We start from the raw sequence: 17989 nt of genomic DNA, 5'->3' as shown, positions 1-17989 counted from the left end.
AAACTAATGTACGTGGTTCCTGGTACTCAGCCTCATCCTCTTCATTGTTCCTTCTCTGGACCCTGCTTTCTTTCCAGTGTCTTTGGTATTGGCTTGAACCAGGACGCGTTACGGGTGAGCAGTTTCCCGCTCTTACTTGCTGTGACCATGGTTTGCTTCCATGGCACCACTGTCTAGGGCTCGGTTTCGAAAGTACTTGCTAGTTTCGACCTTCGAGGGGTTCTGGAGCACTAGCACTTGGTCCCCTGCTTTGGTGTGTGATTTCTTGGCTCGTCTCTTGCAACTCATGTGTTCATTTTTTCTCCTCACGTGTCTCCCTTTGTCTAAGTACTTGGACTTGTTTCGGCTGTGCTGCAGTATGGAGGAACATAACATGACCCGAAACATGACATCGGCTGGTGGTGTGTTTCTAGAAGTGTGGGGTGTTGGGCGATAGTTTCAGCGGATTCTGAACAGTTCCCACTGGGCTGTTGGACTTTTGCAATCCTCAGGACTTTGTTTAGTGTCCTCATGCACCGCTCGACATCCCCATTTGCTTGGGGCCATCTTGGCATGATGAGGTGGTGTGTAATCTGGACCTCTTCCATGTACTTGGCGTACTCAAACCCTTGCAACGGTGGTCCGTTGTCACTCGTCAACTGTTTCAATAGCCTGGGTTGAAAAAATATTTTTCAGTGCCGGTATGACAACCTCTGCTGCAGTGGAGCAAACAATCTCAACCTGTGGGTATCGAGAGTGCTCGTCAATGACGACTAGGAGGAAAGTCGCCTCTTGTACCGTATAAACGTCTGCGCATACTGAGTACCATTGTGATGTGCTCCTCAGTGCATTCAGAATGGGTTTGTTCTTAGGCGGTGCTCCCATGGACAAACACGGGAGACAGGTTGTGACCAGGTTTTCCCCTTTGGAGTCGATGTGGGGGAACCATACCAGCTCCCTGATTGTGGCTTTTGTGCGTACCATCCCCTGGTGTCCTTTGTGTGCCATTGCAATTATTCTCCCTTGCAGGGACAGAGGAATCACAATGCAGACACCCCTTAGGATGAGGCCTTCCTCCGTGATTGATAATTCATGGTGACGGTGAAGATGCCTGTAAGGAATTTTCTTGCTTCTGTGGTTCGGTTGTGTTGGAGGAATGTGTTCCATGCCCCTCCCAAGATAGTGTTCTTTGTCAGAGTGCAGCATGTGTCATCATTTGTGGCTTCAATGAGCTCTGGTATGCTTAATGCTTTAGGCTTTGCCGTGTCCACAATGGAGCAGATGTTCTCCTCTGTCTCCTCTGATTCTGCAATTTCGGCTTTTGTGGCAGCACATGGGTGTCTCGATGAAATCTGCGTGGTTGTACACTCCAGGCTTGTAAATGAGGTCGAAGTCCTATTGTAGCTGAACCAACCACTTGCCGACATGTGCCAGGGGTGTGGTGCTGAGCCTGTGAAGATAGGGACTAGTGGCTTGTGATCTGTGAAAGTTCTGAACTTCTGCCCATAGAAAAGAGGTGAAAATGTCTGCACCCCCACAGAACGGCAATTGCCTCCTTCTCGAAGTGTGAATGGCATTGTATGGGAGAGAGGGCTCTGGACGCGAATGCCACGGCCGTGTCTCCCTCTCGGGAGGTTTGTACTAGTACAGCCCCCAATCCGACCAGGCTGGCATCGATATGCAGCTCCATTTGCATTTTGATGTCGTAGTATGCCAAGGTGGTACTGGTTGACAGTGCTTCCTTGATGTTATCGAAGGCATCCTGGCTTCTTTCGTCCAAGTCCCATTTTGCACCTGCTTTGGTTAGTGCTCGTAGCGGTTCAGACAGGGTGGCCAGGTTGTTTATGAACCTCCCACAGTAGGTTGCCACCCCTAGGAAGCTGTGTATTCGAGTCGGTGTGGTGGGGGGTGTTGCTGCTTTGATGTCTGAACCCTTCAGTGGGTCAGCTGATACGCCCCGGCTGTTGAAGATGTAACCAAAGAATGTGACTTCCTCCTTGAGGAACTCACATTTGTTCCTGTGTATGGTGAGGCCCTCCGTCTCCAGTCTCTCGGACTGCTGCCCGTCGAACCATGTGTTCCTCCTTGTCTTTTGCGTGCATGAGAATGTTATCACTGACATTCAGGACTCCTGGGAGATCTTGCAGGATGGTGTGGATTGTCTGTTGGAAGACTTCGGCAGCCGACGAAATTCCGAAGTTCAGGCGTTTGTACCGCCTCAGCCCAAGGTGCGTTGAAAATGTGGTGATGTACCTTGAATCCCTGTGCAGCTTCAGTTGGTGGCAGCCTGCCTTTAGTCAATTTTCAAAAATGTCATGGACCCTGTGATGTCTGCAATGATTTCATCGAGGGTGGGCGTGATGTGTCTTTCACTATGGCTGTGTTCGGGATGCACATGTCGATGCAGATTCCAATCTTGCCGGGTTGCTTAATTTATTTTGTGACAACCATCGGGGAGACCCATGGTGTTCGCCTGGTCATTTCCTCGATAATCCCTGCTTTCTGTAGGTTGTGAAGCTCCTTCGCGACCAAGTCCCTCATGTGAAATGGGGTCCGCCGATTGTCGTACTGCCTGTGGCTATATTGTTGGGTCAACATGCAGCTTTACCACTGTTTTTGAGGCATCAAATCCCCTCAAATAGTTTGGGGTTTTGTGCTAAGAGTTTGTGGATTTCGTCAGATGAATTTGATGATGTCCATGTCTTCTGTGGAGTCTCAGCTAAGCAAACACTCGATCCCTGCATCCACTACATATATCTTTGAGTGGATTAGCGGCCATGCTGTCCTGCTGAGTGTGCTGCAGCATCGTCCAACTACGGGTAGCGGCTTCCAGCTTACGTACGCGTATAGCTGCGTGCTTGTGGGCTTCAGTGTGAGTCAGGGGTTTAGCGTGTGTAGAGTTCTGAGGGGCATTATGTTCACTCAGGCCCCTGTATTGATCATCATCTGACTTCTTGCCCCCCTACTAGGAGGTTGGATCAGGGCCTTATTTTCTTCTTCCTGTTTCTCTGGTCTTCTTGCACCAGCGCTGAGATTAGGTGTACTTCCCCTTCTTTTTCCTGGCCTGGCGTGCTGCAATAGCTGCCGTTGTCTGGTCTCCCTCCCCTTCAGATTCAGCCGATGAGGAGTCATCTTCCACCTTGACCTGGCGTGCCTTAGGTTGCTTCCTGTCCTTGTGGGTCGGTCTGTTTACAGTGCTGCACTGGTGGATCGGGTTGCTCGAAAACCAGCAGACTTTGGCATAGTGATCTAAACAGCTGCATGCGCTGCACGTGGTACCTTGTGCCAAGCAGTTGCATTTTCCATTTCGTTGTCCGCCACACCAACTGCAGTCATTGGGTCCAGGTATGCATTGTCGGCTACTTGGTGTGCGGGTGGGGTCTAGTTTCTCTCCTTGCGGCTGTGGGCGATCAGTGATGGCAGCTACTGTTAGGGGTCGGGAGGTGCTTGCATCCTCTGGAGTATGGTGCCCATGTGCGCGGCTCAGGTGTATGAACATTCTCTCTGGTGCAATATTCTAGAATCCAGGGTGGGAGATTCCTTTTTCACTCAGTATGATCTTCCGTAACTTTTCAGAACACAATCCATTTGATTTGTCATCGGTTCTCCCTGTCTACATTGTCAAATTCGCAAGATAGGGCAAGGCGCCATAGGCGAGTGTGGTATGAATCAGTGTCTCTCCCTCCCCTTGTACTGTTGTGCAGAAGTTGAAGATTTCATAGTCAGGGTTGAGTTGGGGCATGAAATGATGTGTCGGAGTGTCCTTCGCTGACTTGTAGACAGTGTCTGTGCCCAGGGCCTGTGGTACCGAATTAAAGATATGAACTGTCGTCACCAACGCTCAGGATTTTTCCTGGTGTGGCGATGTCTCTACAATCCATCGCCATCTCAAACTTCTGTAGCCACAGGACCCATCTGGGTCCCACTGACGATGGTTCGAAGTACGGGTCAAATGGGGAACCCCTCTGTGAACTCCATGTCCATTAGAGCGTGGCGCTGAAATTCGTGGCCAGCCTGGCAGGGTTTACTGGAGTACTAGTCATTTTATAATGTTTATTTTCCTGTTTGCGTTCTATATGTTCACCTGTGGGTGAGAATGTGGTGACTTTCTGCACTCTTCTTCCCCTGCTGCATTTGAATGTGAATGTTACTTCCTTTCCCCTCTCATCGCCTGTTTCCTGGTGCTGAGAGCTGCTAGCGTGTGCTCCTTGGTCCTCTCGATCTAAGGGAGGTGTGGTGTGTTGACCACGATGCAGGAATTGTAATGCAGGTGCTGTCCCTTTAAATGTGTAGAACTTCTCTGCCTCGTCGCCAGTGTTATACTGGTGCTGTTGCTCCCAGCCGTGTGTGACTGGCCCGTCACAGGGCAAGGCTGCTGTGTGTGATGTCCACGTGACCGCGGTCACGTGGGTAATTAAATAAAGGCGAGCGTGGAGCCCGCCGAAGGGCAGTTCCCGCTCGGACACTGTTCCACACTGTGTCCGCGTCAGTCTGTGCAGCGCTGTGCGCGCCATGCGGCTAGGCACGGCCCTGCTCCCACAGCACATCACACTTGCGATGAGGCGGGATCTCGCGGACCGGCCAGGAAAGAAGGCAGCAGACAATCACGCTCCCCCGGCAGCCGAGGCTCGCTGAGACACTCGCGCCGGGCAGTGAAGCCGGGGAGCGAAGGAAAAAAAAAACACGCAAGCCTTCCGTCGCAGGCTGACAAGTAAGTGCGACGCCCCGCCTGCACCCCGCCAATGGCCAAAATCTCAAGGGGAGGGAACCCAGGCTGCAAGCACCACACGCCCACGCCAAAAAAGAAAAAAAATCAAGCAAGATAAACGCTCTTGTTGGGCCCTGCGCGTCCACTTTGCACAGTGGAAGAGAGAACAAAAAAAAAACAACACGAGGAAAAGCGAATGCTCATGAGGGCCGGACCCCCCGTCAGTAGCATTGTGCACTGGGGATGCTGGGACGCTCCTCTGAAGAGGACCATGCACAGTGCCACGTGGGGACAGCCGCTCTTGTCACTTGCAAACAGACGCACCAGCCAAGGGTAGGGCTCAAGCACTAACACTCTTACCAGCAGTGACAACGCTGGAGGCCACAGCCCAGACCTGCTGACTCAGACAAGGACTGAGGGATCCAGCAAAGCACCCCACTCGCTAAAGGCGCAACCCAGGGGCTACCACAGGTGTTTTGCATGAGGCACGACGCACCACTGGACTGAAGCCACGGCATAACACCCAGGCCACACCCAGTTAACAGAGAGAGCAGGGGGCCAACATACTCACAGGCATTGGGGAGAGCTAACATCCTAGAACCAAGCGGCACCCATCTATGAGCGCAGGGTCAGACGGGAGTCAACATGGCGGATGACATCACAACGCTGCAAAGATTACAGAGCCAGAGCCGGAACCCAGACACCAGCATGTGGCTGGACACCACACAGGGCACATTCATGCAACCATTTCAGCCCTTTGGCCCCCGCATCGGCCTCCTGTGGGAACTATGGCTACAACAGTTCGAGCTCTCCCTCCACACTCGCAAGATTGAAGATGAAGAGATTAAGAGGGCATTCCTCATGCTCAACCTGGGCACGATGGCCCTTCGCATCTTCAATGCCCTGCTGAACCGAGGCACAGACAACAACTATGTGACCGCCAAAGACGTCCTCCCGAAGAAATTCAAGCCAAAGGCCAGTCAAGACTTCGAAAGATTTAAGATGAGCCAAGCCAGACAATGCCTGCAAGAGAGCATAGACGACTTCCACAGTCGGCTGAGAGAGATGGCACTGTTGTGTGACTTCCCAGACGAAGAATTTGCAGTAAGGCAACAAGTCATACACGGGTTGTCCTCGGAAAAGCTAAGGCGCGCAGTTCTAGCTGAAGAAGATCTCCCGCTTGACACTATCCTGGCCATGGGACATCTATGTGAAAGGACCGATGAGTATGCGGCGGAGATGGAGCAGATTATAAGTCGCCTGCCTTTAGATACAGACCTGTCAAAGAACACCACCCCAAAAATCAACGCTCTGAGGCAACAGAGGCCACGAGGAGGGCCACCCAGCATGAGACCGAACGACTGCTTATGGTGTGGGGGACGTCACAGCAGAAATGAACCATGCCCAGCGTATGGCACCACGTGCCACAAATGTGGGAAAGAAAACCACTACGCAGCGGTGTGCCTAAGCTCCAGGCTGCCCAAAGACACCACCCGCAGGGAAAACACCCCACTGCACAGAGACGACACGGGGACCCGAGGGTCCACCAGGCACCCAGAGAGACAACAGTGTCGCCAAAGGAAACCGAAAGAGAGGCCTCGGTACAGCAGGAACGGGCGCGCCCACGCCATCGGTGGCGAGGAGACAGATAGCGCGAGTAGCAGTGAAGAAAGCCAGTCCAGCAGGGAGATGTCCCCAAGCCACACCAAATGGACCCACAACCGGAAGAAGGAGAAGGCGCACATGATCTCAGCAGTGAAGCCAGGGGACAACAACGACCGCCGTGGTGCTAAGTCCCGCCGGTGCACGGTGCTAGTAGGGGACATCCCAGTGACCATTATGATAGACACCAGGGCCACCGTGAACGTCATGCCCGTCTCCAGATTCGACAAACTCAAGCCCCAGCCGACGCTCCGGCGGCATCCAGTCCTGCTCTATGCATACGGGTGCAAGAAGCCCCTCCCAGTGTTGGGGTACTTCAAAACGACGCTCTCACATTGTGGCGTCAGCTGCAACACCAGGATCCATGTCGTAGACGCCGGCATTGAGACTCTGCTCAGCTGCACCACAGCCGAGTGCCTTGAAGTCATACAGTTCAACCTTGCAGTCCAGCAGGAGAACATCGAGCTCCTCCTCAAAAGCACAAGAAACTCTTCACCGGCATCGGGTGCCTCAAAGGCCGATCAGTGAAGCTCCACATCGACCCGACCATTGAACCCAGAGCAGTGAGACACAGGAGGGTCCCCTTCCATATGAGGGCAGCTGTGGAAGCCGAGCTCAAGAAACTAGAAGACCTGAAGATCATCGAAAAGACGTCAGGAGCCACCCTCTGGGTCTCCCCCACGGTAGTCACGGCAAAACCCAAACAACCTAATGCCGTACGCATTTGCATTGATATGCGTCTTCCCAATGCAGCTATTGGGCGGGAGAGGCATATTACACCAACAATTGATGAGCTGATTGTAGATCTCACCGGCGCAACTGTCTTCAGCAAGCTCGATCTTCGATCTGGCTACCATCAGATCCGGTTAGCCAAGGAATCCTGCTACATTACCACCTTCTCATCTCATTTCGGGCTCTGGCGATACCGTCGCCTCAACTTCGGAATCTCCTCAGCAGCGGAGGTCTTCCAAAATGAGATCCGCCGAGTGCTCCAGGACCTACCAGGTGTCACCAATGTCAGCGACGATATCTTGGTTTATGGAAGAACGGAAGCAGAACACACGGCCCGGCTAGCGCCTGGAAGAGTCAGGACTCACACTCCATAAAGAAAAATGTGAGTTTGCAAAGAAATCACTCAGCTTTTTCAGCTATGTGTTCAACGAACAGGGCGTTTCCCCAGACCCCAGCAAAGTCAGCGACATCAAAAATGCAAAAGCACTGTCAACCGCGTCAGAGGTGAGAAGTTTTTTAGGCATGGCCACATACTGCGGCCACTTCATCCCGGACCTTGCCATGACCGCCGCTCCGCTAAGGGAACTCACGAAAGCTAAGGACCCGTGGCAGTGCGGCATCAGTGAGGAACAGGCGTTCCAGAAGATAAAAGACTCCCTCTCCAGTAACGCCACCATGGCATTTTTCGACATCAACCACTCCACGGAACTACTTGTGGACGCCAGCCCAGTTGGGCTAGGGGCGGTGTTGATGCAGAGAGACAAAAATGGAACTGTCTACACCATTGCGTTCGCAAGCAGAGCGCTCACACCAGCGGAAAAAAAACCATGCTCACATCGAGAAGGAGGCGCTGGCCATCATTTGGGGGTGCAAGCATTTTCATGTGTATGTCCTAGGGCACCCTATAAAAGTGCTTACTGACCACAAACCACTCATCCCCATTTTTGGAGGCTCGGCACCGCACCCGCCTGCAAGGAATGAGCGGTGGCTACTGCAATTACAGCAATTCGACCTGAATGTACAGTACCGTGCAGGGGCCGACAACCCCGCGGACTACTTGTTGCGCCACCCACGACCAGCCACAGCGTCAGAACAGGAAGCGGCGAAAGTGGCAGAAGAGCACGTCTGCCAAATCATTGAGCTTGCCAGACCAAAAGCCATGACGCTAGAGGAAATTCAGTCCGAGACGGAAGGTGACACGTGCCTGCAGCTTGCAAAGACGCCATCCTAACAGGGGAATGGAAGACATTTCTGTCGGCAGTCACCAGGAGAACACAAGCAGCGCAAGAACTGTTGCATGCGCTGTTCGGGATACGCCATGAGTTATCCATGTCGGTGGATGGGCTGATCCTAAAAGGATACAGGATTGTGCTGCGGCTGGCCCTGCACGAAAGAGCAATCCAATTGACGCATGAGGGGCACCAGGGGGTCGTCAAAACACTGGCATACCTCAAGTCACGCATTTGGCTGCCCCACATGCAACGTAGAGTAGTGGCCCTTGTAGAAACCTGCAGCGCCTGCCGGTCCTCACGTCACCCCGGCCCACCCGAGCCCATGGAATGCCTGCCGCGAAGCACCCGCAGGTGGGACTCCATCAGCATCGACTTTTGCACCGTCGCCAACGAGGCTTACCCTCTAGTGGCGATTGATGAGCACAAAAGGTACCCCGAAGTGGAACCTGTCCTCTCCACTGAAGCAGAAGCAGTCACCACCGCTCTGGAGAAAATGTTTGCGACGCATGGCATTCCATCAGCGATCCGAAGCAACAACGGCCTGCCGTTCACCATCAAGGAGTTCTGGTGCTTCATAGAAGAGCTAGGGATACGCCATCACCACATCACACCGTACTGGCTGCAAGCGAACGGAGACGCCGAACGGTTTATGGCGTCCATCAACAAAACCATTCGAATTGCAAAGGACAAAGGCCGCAGGTGGCTCCCCGAGCTCTACTGATTCCTGTGCACATACCGGCTCACACCACACACCTCAACGCACATCAGCCTGGCGGACATGATGTTCCAGGTCCCCATACAAGGCGGTTTGCCCCTACACCACTCCTGGAAGCTGACCCCGGCTGACTGGGAAGACATAGAGACAAGGAGGCGGCTACAGAATGCTAGGGAGGACTTAGCCAGGAAAGCAGTGACCTCCAGGTTGGTGACACGGTTTTAGTGAAGAACCGGAACCGGAAGGGTAAGATGTCACTGCCGTACGAATCGGAACCATGGACAGTATCCTGGCGAGAACATAGTCTTGTATCAGCCACGCGAGGGCGTGAGTCTGTGTCGAGAAATGCCTCGCACTTCCAAAAAGTCCCGTTGACGCTGTAGGAGGAAGGGAAAAGAGGAAACCGTCCCAGAGAAGACCAACCAGCACAGCCAGATGGCCCCCAAGAAAGCCGAGGGGGAAGAGACAAGCCCAGAGCCTCCAACACACCTGGAAGAAGAAGAAAGGAGCGGGGACACACCCCACACCCACCAACGAGAAAGGAGCGAGTGGTACACGCTCCGAAAGCAGCCAATGCCATCGACGAGGCTGAAAGGCTATTAAATAAAGGCGAGCGCGGAGCCCGCCGAAGGGCAGTTCCCGCTCGGACACCAGTCCACACTGTGTCCGCGTCAGTCTGTGCAGCGCTGCGCGTGCCACGCAGCTAGGCCCGGCCCTGCTCCCCCAGCACATCACACTGTGCATGCGGGTCATAGCGCAGTGAGGGACAAGTCAGGCGCAGAGTTAGGTTTGCTTGCAACTGCCTTCGCTAGCTCGGAGGGCGTTGCAGCATTTATTACACATCACCACGTAAGCGTGGCCTTAACAATGTTCACTGGTTAGCAATGACTTTTTTGAGTTATCCGAATGTGTGGACCGCTTGATTCGTCTTGATCTGTGGAATAAACTGCTCTTCGTTCTCAATGCAGTCTCAAGACCTTTTTTCTGATAATCTGCCCGCTGCTAACGTGTTACACCCCCGTCGTGTGTATTTTCCTATTCCCCATGTGCCACCTTTGACCTTTTGGCTAATGTCTGTTTTGCTGAACCATCTACTTGTGTCTAACAGTTAGTAAGTGTTGGGCCTTGTCTCTGAAAGGTTGGGGGTTCGCGCCGACTCTTCAATTTCAATATTCTGATAGTGTTGTGAAAAATATTTGCAATTTTAATTACCATAGCCACCCAACCCTGCAAACCCCGGACGGGACGGAGGGTGATTTACCCGGAAAACCGGGACGTCTGGTCACCCTAGAACTGTTCCTTTTTTTAAAAATCCACTTCACTGCAACGAAGGGAAAGGGCGAGTAGCTGCAGATTATCACAGGTGTATTGGCCCACATACTTAACTCCAGAACAAATAAAAGCAACCGCCGGGGAGCTGAAACTCTAAACGACTACTTACGAAAAGCTATGAAACTTTGTTTGGCAACGAGGGGACAAGAACTAGTGCTGTACTGGATACTGCAAGGAAGATACCTGATTTTGCCAGCCTAGGCAGGCTGGTACGTGCACGCTGCAAAATACACATTTATGCACTGACTTATTTGATGTATGCAATGACTGGCAAAACAGCATGGACACCCCCAGAGGCTCTGGGCCCATCTCAGTTGCAAAGGGTGAAAGGCACTGGTGCCATCTCTGCATGGCATGGCTGCTGCACTTCCTGACACGGGCGAGATACAATGTTCATCACAATTTTGGTGGTATCTCGGCTGTAAATCCGCGGATACCACCAAACAGAATTATTGTTACCGCCACTTGGTGTGGCGGTATTACAATTGGCAGTTTGGCCGTGTAAGTCCCCATTGATGGATTCCATAGGGGAATTTCGGTGGTATTACAGTTGGCGGAAATACCGCCAAAATGGTGCATTTTGCCAGTATGGTGGTGGAATGACCTCGCACATTTTGCTGGAGGTTTTTCTTACACCTCACTGCCAAACTCGTAGTTGAGTGGTGCGATAATGCAGCGGTAACGGTATTACCGCTGCATTTTTACCACAGAGCTTATAATAAGGCACAATGTCTTCCCCCTCTTCCAACATATCCCAGCATGTCTCAATGCACCAAGACCAGAATCCGTAGGGTTGGCCTGTGTCCCAAGTGTCAGCTGGAGTCTTAGGCTACATAAGAACCCTCCCCCCCCCTGGAGGGCCACAAGCCAGCAATAACTGTACTGCGAAGCCGAGCAGTCCAGTGAATTCCACCTTCTTGGCTGTGGGCCCACAGGTCTAAGTTGCAGTGTGGGCCGAGGCCCAGTATTCATGCGGATAAACTCTCAAGGATAGCACCGCTCACCACAGCAGTGCAGCTGATCCAACCACCTCCATTTGTGTTGGGGATGAAGGTCACATAAAGTAGTGGGCAAGCACTGGTTGTCTTTTGTTTATTTGAATAGCCTGCTTGGGTATATTATTATGCTTGATAGTTTTTTGTATTTAGTGCGCTCAATTTCCAAGGGAAATTACTGTATCGCAGGGAAAGCTTATTCTATAATTCACTTGAAGAAGTGAGAATATTTTTACCATAACTTTGATATTACAATTTGTATTGTATGTAACATCATTACCTGTCATATTTTGAATAAATACCATATACTAAATAGCACACTTGAGTCCCTGGAGGTTTCTGCTAGACCAGCATACTCCTCCTTTTGACATAAGGTGCTAACCCCTCACCTCAGTGCTCAGCTCATCAACATCAACAAAGTAACAGGTGGGCATTGCCTCACTGGCAGTAGGGGAAGAGCTGAACTTTACTACTGGAGACACCACCCCTAGACCAGGCATCAACCCATGCTCTTGACTGTTGTGCCCTTGCTAAGAAATATGCATTTGTGCTAAGTGCCGGGTGCAGGATGTTACTATGCATGACTCAATGGTTAGAGGTAAAATGAGACTCAAGCATCTTCCTACAAAGGGAACACGCATTGGCAATGCCAACAGTTTGGGCTTTTGGGTAGGCATGGGAAAGGCACTTGCCAGGCACAGCCTTAGTGGTATTAACTACCCATTGTTGGTAGCAGGTGCAATATGGTGGGAGTACGTGGGCATCTAATAGCAGTGCCTGGCAAAAGCTTAAAACGTATGCACAAGCCAAAAATGTTGACTTTGCCAATACTTGATTTAAACAGGACTTCAGTGAAGGACATGTAGAGTGCGTATAAATCGAGTGGCTGAAGCCAGGCCTGGTAAAATATTTTTATTACACCAGTAGCATGTTTACAACTCCAATTAAGTCATTAACTCTCACGAGACTACTTTGAACAAACTCTGGCAGGCACTTTGAATGCAAAGCCTGATGGTAAGGGTTGATTTAAGCAAGCTCAAAGAGTTCCCATGAGGAGGTGTTTGGGTGAGCAGGGGCAGGAATGGGTGGGAATTGCCATAGGGATTAGCATGGTCATGGGCAGGCAATGGGTGGGCATATAACCAAACACCTACAGACTCTGTCCCTCCTCAGATATCATTCCTCCCTATCTGTACTCCAATGCCTTCGTTTAACTGACACCTAATAGCCTAAACTAAAAATTAAAATGGCATGCACAAGTATAATGTCTGTTTCTGACACTGGCTTGATAATGGTCTTCTCAAAAGGTTCAGGGGCAAGGACGCCACTTTATTTATTTAACCAAACCAAATGAAGACCCTTGGGCATGATATGTGCCATTCTGTGAGATGCTAACTGGTTATGGGTTTGCGGGAACTTGAAGTCTTCACAACTGAAAATGTGTTTCCACAGATGTGTATCTATTTTTCTCTAAGTGTGATGTGAGCACTGCCTGGAGTGATTGTAATATCTAATCTATTGTTCTTTATTGCACAGGTATTACCTTGTGGGACAATGAAACGCTTCAGACAAATGTGTCCACAGACCCCCAAACCAACACTGCTTTCAGGGTGATCACATCTGACACCATTGAAGAGAAAGCCTCTTCTCTCAGTGTCTCAGCATCCTTGAAAGCCAGCCTCCTCTCAGGCCTGGTGGAGGTAAATGGATCTGCCTCCTATCTAAATGACAGGAAAACATCGAAGAAGCAGGCGCGGGTTTCCCTGCAGTATTCAACCACGACTAAGTTTCAGCAGCTCACGATGAAGCATTTAGGGCGACAGAATGTCTCTTATCCAGATGTTTTCGACCAAGGCACAGCAACGCATGTTGTAACAGCTGTGCTATATGGGGCACAGGCTTTCTTTGTTTTTGATCAAGAACTTTCATCAACAGAAAGAAACCAAGATATTCAGGGCAACCTTGATTTGATGATCAAAAAGATTCCAATGATTGCTATTGAAGGGGAGGGCTCTCTTGATATGAAGGGGGAAAATGTTGAGGGTGCTGAAAAGTTTAGCTGTACATTTCATGGGGACTTTTCCATTGAAAGCAATCCTACAACTTATCAGGAGGCTATTAAAATGTATTCCACCCTTCCAAAACTCCTTGGTGAGAGGGGAGAAAATGCAGTGCCGATGAAAGTTTGGTTATATCCACTCAAACAACTGGATTCCAAAGCAGCTCAGGTTGTGCGTGACATTAGCATCCAGCGGGTCTTCGATGCCCAAGCTGTGATAGAGAAGATGACTGGGTTTAAGATGCAGTTCAATGACCTGATGAAACATCCAGCTGTGACATGCTTCCCAGAGATGATAAGGGACATAGAATGGTTCCAAGAACAATGTTCCCAGTACACTCTGACCTTCCAGAAACAGCTGGCAGAGATCTTACCATCTATCCGTGGAGGGGAGGTGGAGGAAGGTGTGCTGGTGGACATTCTAGCCAGCTGCGGGAAATCGCCTTTCAATTCTCAGGCTCTTGCTGAATTTCTGGAACACAAACAACAAGAGATGGACCTTGTGAATTCCTACCTTACCTTTCTTAAGGATGTGAGAGTTCTGACCTCTGCGAGTGATCTGGACCTACTCGTTCTGGATCCCACAGCCGAGTATGTTATGGCATTTACATTTACCTCGTTGAAAGAAGAACCATTTCTATCTGAGTTAAGAGAATGGCTGCAGTCAAGACACACGAAGACGAATGATCCAACGGCACAGAATCCTACCTGCAAGAAAGAGAATCTGCAGCCTTGGTTCAGGCAGACAGACATTTCCAAAAAGACAAGGAAGTATGTCAAGGCATTCAAGGACTTTTCCACTCTTAATAAGTCCAGTGAGGTCACTCAGTTTATTGTCTCATCACTTCCTGATGCAGACAATCCAGGAGCATCTGTTTACCTCTATGGAGCAGGAGAGCTGCTGAGCACAGCGTTTGAGCCTCCCTCCAAACCGAGACCCCCTTTGATTGGTAGTGTAACACATGATAGTGTGGAACTCACATTCAGACCAGATGAGTTTGGACAGGAGGCGATAGACATGTACAAAATAGAGTATATGGCTGTAGGTGATCAAGAATGCACAGACATTAGTACCACACAGAAAATGGAGAGGTTCACAATAAAAGGCCTGTATCCTAATTCAGAATACAAGTTCCGATACTATGCGGTGTGCAAGCCAGGTCTAAGTGCGGCCAGTGAGTTCACCAGGGCTGCAAAGACACTTCCAATTAGTCCACCTGAAAAGCCAGCAAGTTTCACCCTACACCCACAGAACATAACTCTCACCTGGAATCCTCCATCTGTTATTGCAGATGGAGTCACTATCACTGATTATAAGGTAGAATACAGATTGAAGGCTCAAAATGCAGGCCAGGTGGAGACAGGGGGATGGTTTGAAAAGAAAGTGGGGGGAAAGGTGGAGAAAATAGAAGTTGGAGGTCTGCAGGCAAATACTTGCTATGGCTTCAGAGTGTATGCCATCTGTAAAGATGCATACATCAGTGCTCCAAGTGAAGAGGTTGATATCTTAACACCAGACAATCAACACAGAAATAGAATTGCACATACTTTACTTGCACAAAGCACTCTAGAAACAGAAGGCAGTCCTTCCATCTACGCACTGCCAACAGTCCTTGTGCAAGATGGAGTGCATAGAAAACACACAATGGGAAAAGAGATCCAGCATAAAACCCCTAAAGTCATTATGGTTCTGGGAGCCACTGGATCTGGTAAAACCACTCTCATTAATGGAATGGTGAACTACATCCTGGGAGTGGATTGGGAAGACGACTTCCGTTTCAAGCTGATACAGGAGGTACTGCATAAAAGCCAGGCCCATAGTCAAACATCTGAGGTTACAGCCTACGAAATCCATGAAGACGTAGGCTTCCAGATTCCGTATCCCCTGACTATAATCGACACCCCTGGATTCGGAGATACTCGAGGGATAGAACAGGACAAAAGGATCACACAAATGATCCGAGAATTCTTTTCCAAGCCAGGAGGCATTGATCACATAGATGCTGTGTGCTGTGTGGTCCAGGCCTCCTCAGCACGTCTCACGCATTCCCAGAAATATGTGTTTGATTCTGTGCTCTCCATTTTTGGAAAGGACATAGAAGACAACATCCAGATTTTGATTACTTTTGCAGATGGACAGGCACCACCCGTTCTAGATGCCATCAAAGCAGCTGATATCCCCTGTGCTAAAGACAGCGAGGGCATGCCAGTGCATTTCAAGTTCAACAATTCTGCTTTGTTTGCTAGTAATCTGGGTACAGAGGAAGCAAACACTTTTAACTTCAATGGAATGTTCTGGAAAATGGGAACATCTAGCATGGAAACATTCTTTCGCTCATTAACGCACCTAGAACCCAAGAGCCTAAACCTAACCAAAGAAGTGCTCAAAGAGAGAAATGAGCTTGAGGCTGCAGTGCAGGGGCTGCAGCCCCAAATCAAAGCTGGGCTGATGAAGCTTGAAGAACTAAGAAAAACCCAGCATGCTTTGGAACAGCACAAGGATGATATGAATGCCAATAAAGACTTTGAGTATGAAGTAGACATAACTTATCAAGTGAAGGAAAACATTACTGGTTTTATAACAAATTGCAATTACTGTCACTACACTTGCCACTATCCTTGTTACATTGGAGATGATAAAAAGAAGTCTGGATGTTCTGCGATGCAAAACGGGAATTGTAGAGTTTGTCCAGGTCTTTGTGCTTGGAATGTTCACTTTAATCAAGCATACAAGTTTGACTTCAAAACAAAAAAGGAAAGAAAAACCTACTCTGACCTTAAGGATAGGTATGAGAAGGCATCCGGTCAAGTGATGTCAGCAGAGAATATGTTTGACGTGTTAGTAACTGAGTATTCAGCGGTGGAAGAGCGTGTGATGCACCTTATTGAGCGATCCTCCGCCAGCCTGCGTCGGCTCCAAGAAATCGCCCTAAAGCCCAACCCGCTAGGAACCCCAGAACACATCGATCTGATGATCCAGGCCGAAGAGATGGAGCTGAAGGAAGGCTACCAGGAGCGAATCAGGTCTCTGCGTGAGGTCAGGGAGCAGGCCGTCCTGATCAGTAAGATTGCCAACAACGAGGAGTTGCTGCCAGAAGAGAGGGAAAAATACAATTCAATGAAGCAACCCCCGTCTAAAATGAAAACATTTATCACCGAAACATATAAGTCTCTGAAATCTTTCTTTTAGAAGGAAACAAAACCCTATGACTTTAACACTGCTATAAAGAGGTATCAGGGATACCAACCTCGTGTGGTTCATTCTCTATCCTGTACCAACACTGTCACACACTATTGTTTCTATGGCCTGGACTAGTCAAAATGAAACGGTGCATATTTAAACCTCCCTGAAACTCCTCTGTTCCTTTGCCCCAGACTAATAGGGAAAACAACTTATTTTGCATTTAAAAGCGTGCTTTTGAGACATACTTTCTGAAGTAGAGGTCCACGTTTTGAACATGGCAGTAACGGTGAAAACCGACAGTGTGTTTTTTAAAACTGCCAAGGTACGGCCAGGTGCAATTACATGAGAATACCACCTCTCCCCAGCAGCTGGAATCCATAACACATGGGAATGCTACGGAAAGCAATTCACGGGTACAATATCACCCGCTTGAAAAATGAATTTTTAAACCACTGCTGATTGTGCAATAAAGATATAATATATGTGCAAAAAAACAAATACTATAAACATATTATACTTGTGAACACTTGTAAAACACATATGGGCGCACTATAAATAAAATATATAACAAAAAAAGCACCGTGAATATTTAATTTGAATGTATTGTACCGCTCATCTGCATCTTGCATATTAAAATATTTCACAATCGCAAATGTGCACCTTTTTTCTTGATTAATAACTGAAGGGGCTTGATAAATCAAAGGGTGACTGCACTTGACGATACATAGTGAGCATCCATGCAGCCCTTAAGAGGGAACAGGAGCTCTAATCTTGTACATATGAGGGATGGGGAGGGTGGAGGCTCCATAACGTATTCCCAGAAAAGCAATGGTTTTACAGTTGCTTCCTAGGTAATACCCAATTACCCCGAGTGCAGGCCCGGTGGATGGGCAGAGGGGCTTGATATTCTTTTAGGTAGGGCCAGCACTTTAAAAAAAAAGACATTTTCGTTCACCCTCAGCCAATCTACTTGGATTTGCACCCACAAATTAGCACCAAATCGAGCCGCTGGTACACTTGTTCTCTGTGAATCTCCAAAGTTGGAGTAATTTCACAACCCCAAAAAACATTTAGAAAACAATATTTATTTATTTATGTATTTGTAAAGCGCCTACAGCCCAGAGCCATCGAGGCGCTGTTTCAAGAAGATGGGCCTCATTACACGGTAGGCGGTGAGCCATGGCGCTATTAGCGCCATGGCTCATGCCGGTAAAAAACCGGCACCGCCTTGGCGGAAAGGGGATTTACCGCCCCATTCCAAGGTTGGAGGGGCGGTAAATCCCCCTTCCACCATTGCCCTTCCCCATTCCCATTTCTGCCCCATAGGGCTCTATGGGAATGGGGAAGGCGCTAATTACGGCACCGCAATTTTGCGGTGCCGTAATTAGCTC

The 17989-nt window shown here is 49.5% G+C and overlaps 1 protein-coding gene across 1 annotated transcript in view; it reads left to right on the top strand.

The window, feature by feature from the left end:
- LOC138567580 (stonustoxin subunit alpha-like) overlaps window positions 1-17229 on the top strand; it is a 320545-nt gene extending 303316 nt beyond the window's left edge. Inside the window, exon 4 of the mRNA XM_069645951.1 lies at window positions 12892-17229. Coding sequence (XP_069502052.1) covers window positions 12892-16604 — 3713 coding nt within the window. The 3' untranslated portion in view covers window positions 16605-17229. The remainder of the gene's footprint in view (window positions 1-12891) is intronic.
- Window positions 17230-17989: the final 760 nt, after the last annotated feature.

The sequence above is a fragment of the Ambystoma mexicanum genome, chromosome 2p (genome assembly GCF_040938575.1).
Source record: "Ambystoma mexicanum isolate Mex_15411 chromosome 2p, UKY_AmexF1_1, whole genome shotgun sequence".
NCBI classification, from domain to species: domain Eukaryota; kingdom Metazoa; phylum Chordata; class Amphibia; order Caudata; family Ambystomatidae; genus Ambystoma; species Ambystoma mexicanum.
This window is presented reverse-complemented; position numbering and strand designations above follow the sequence as displayed.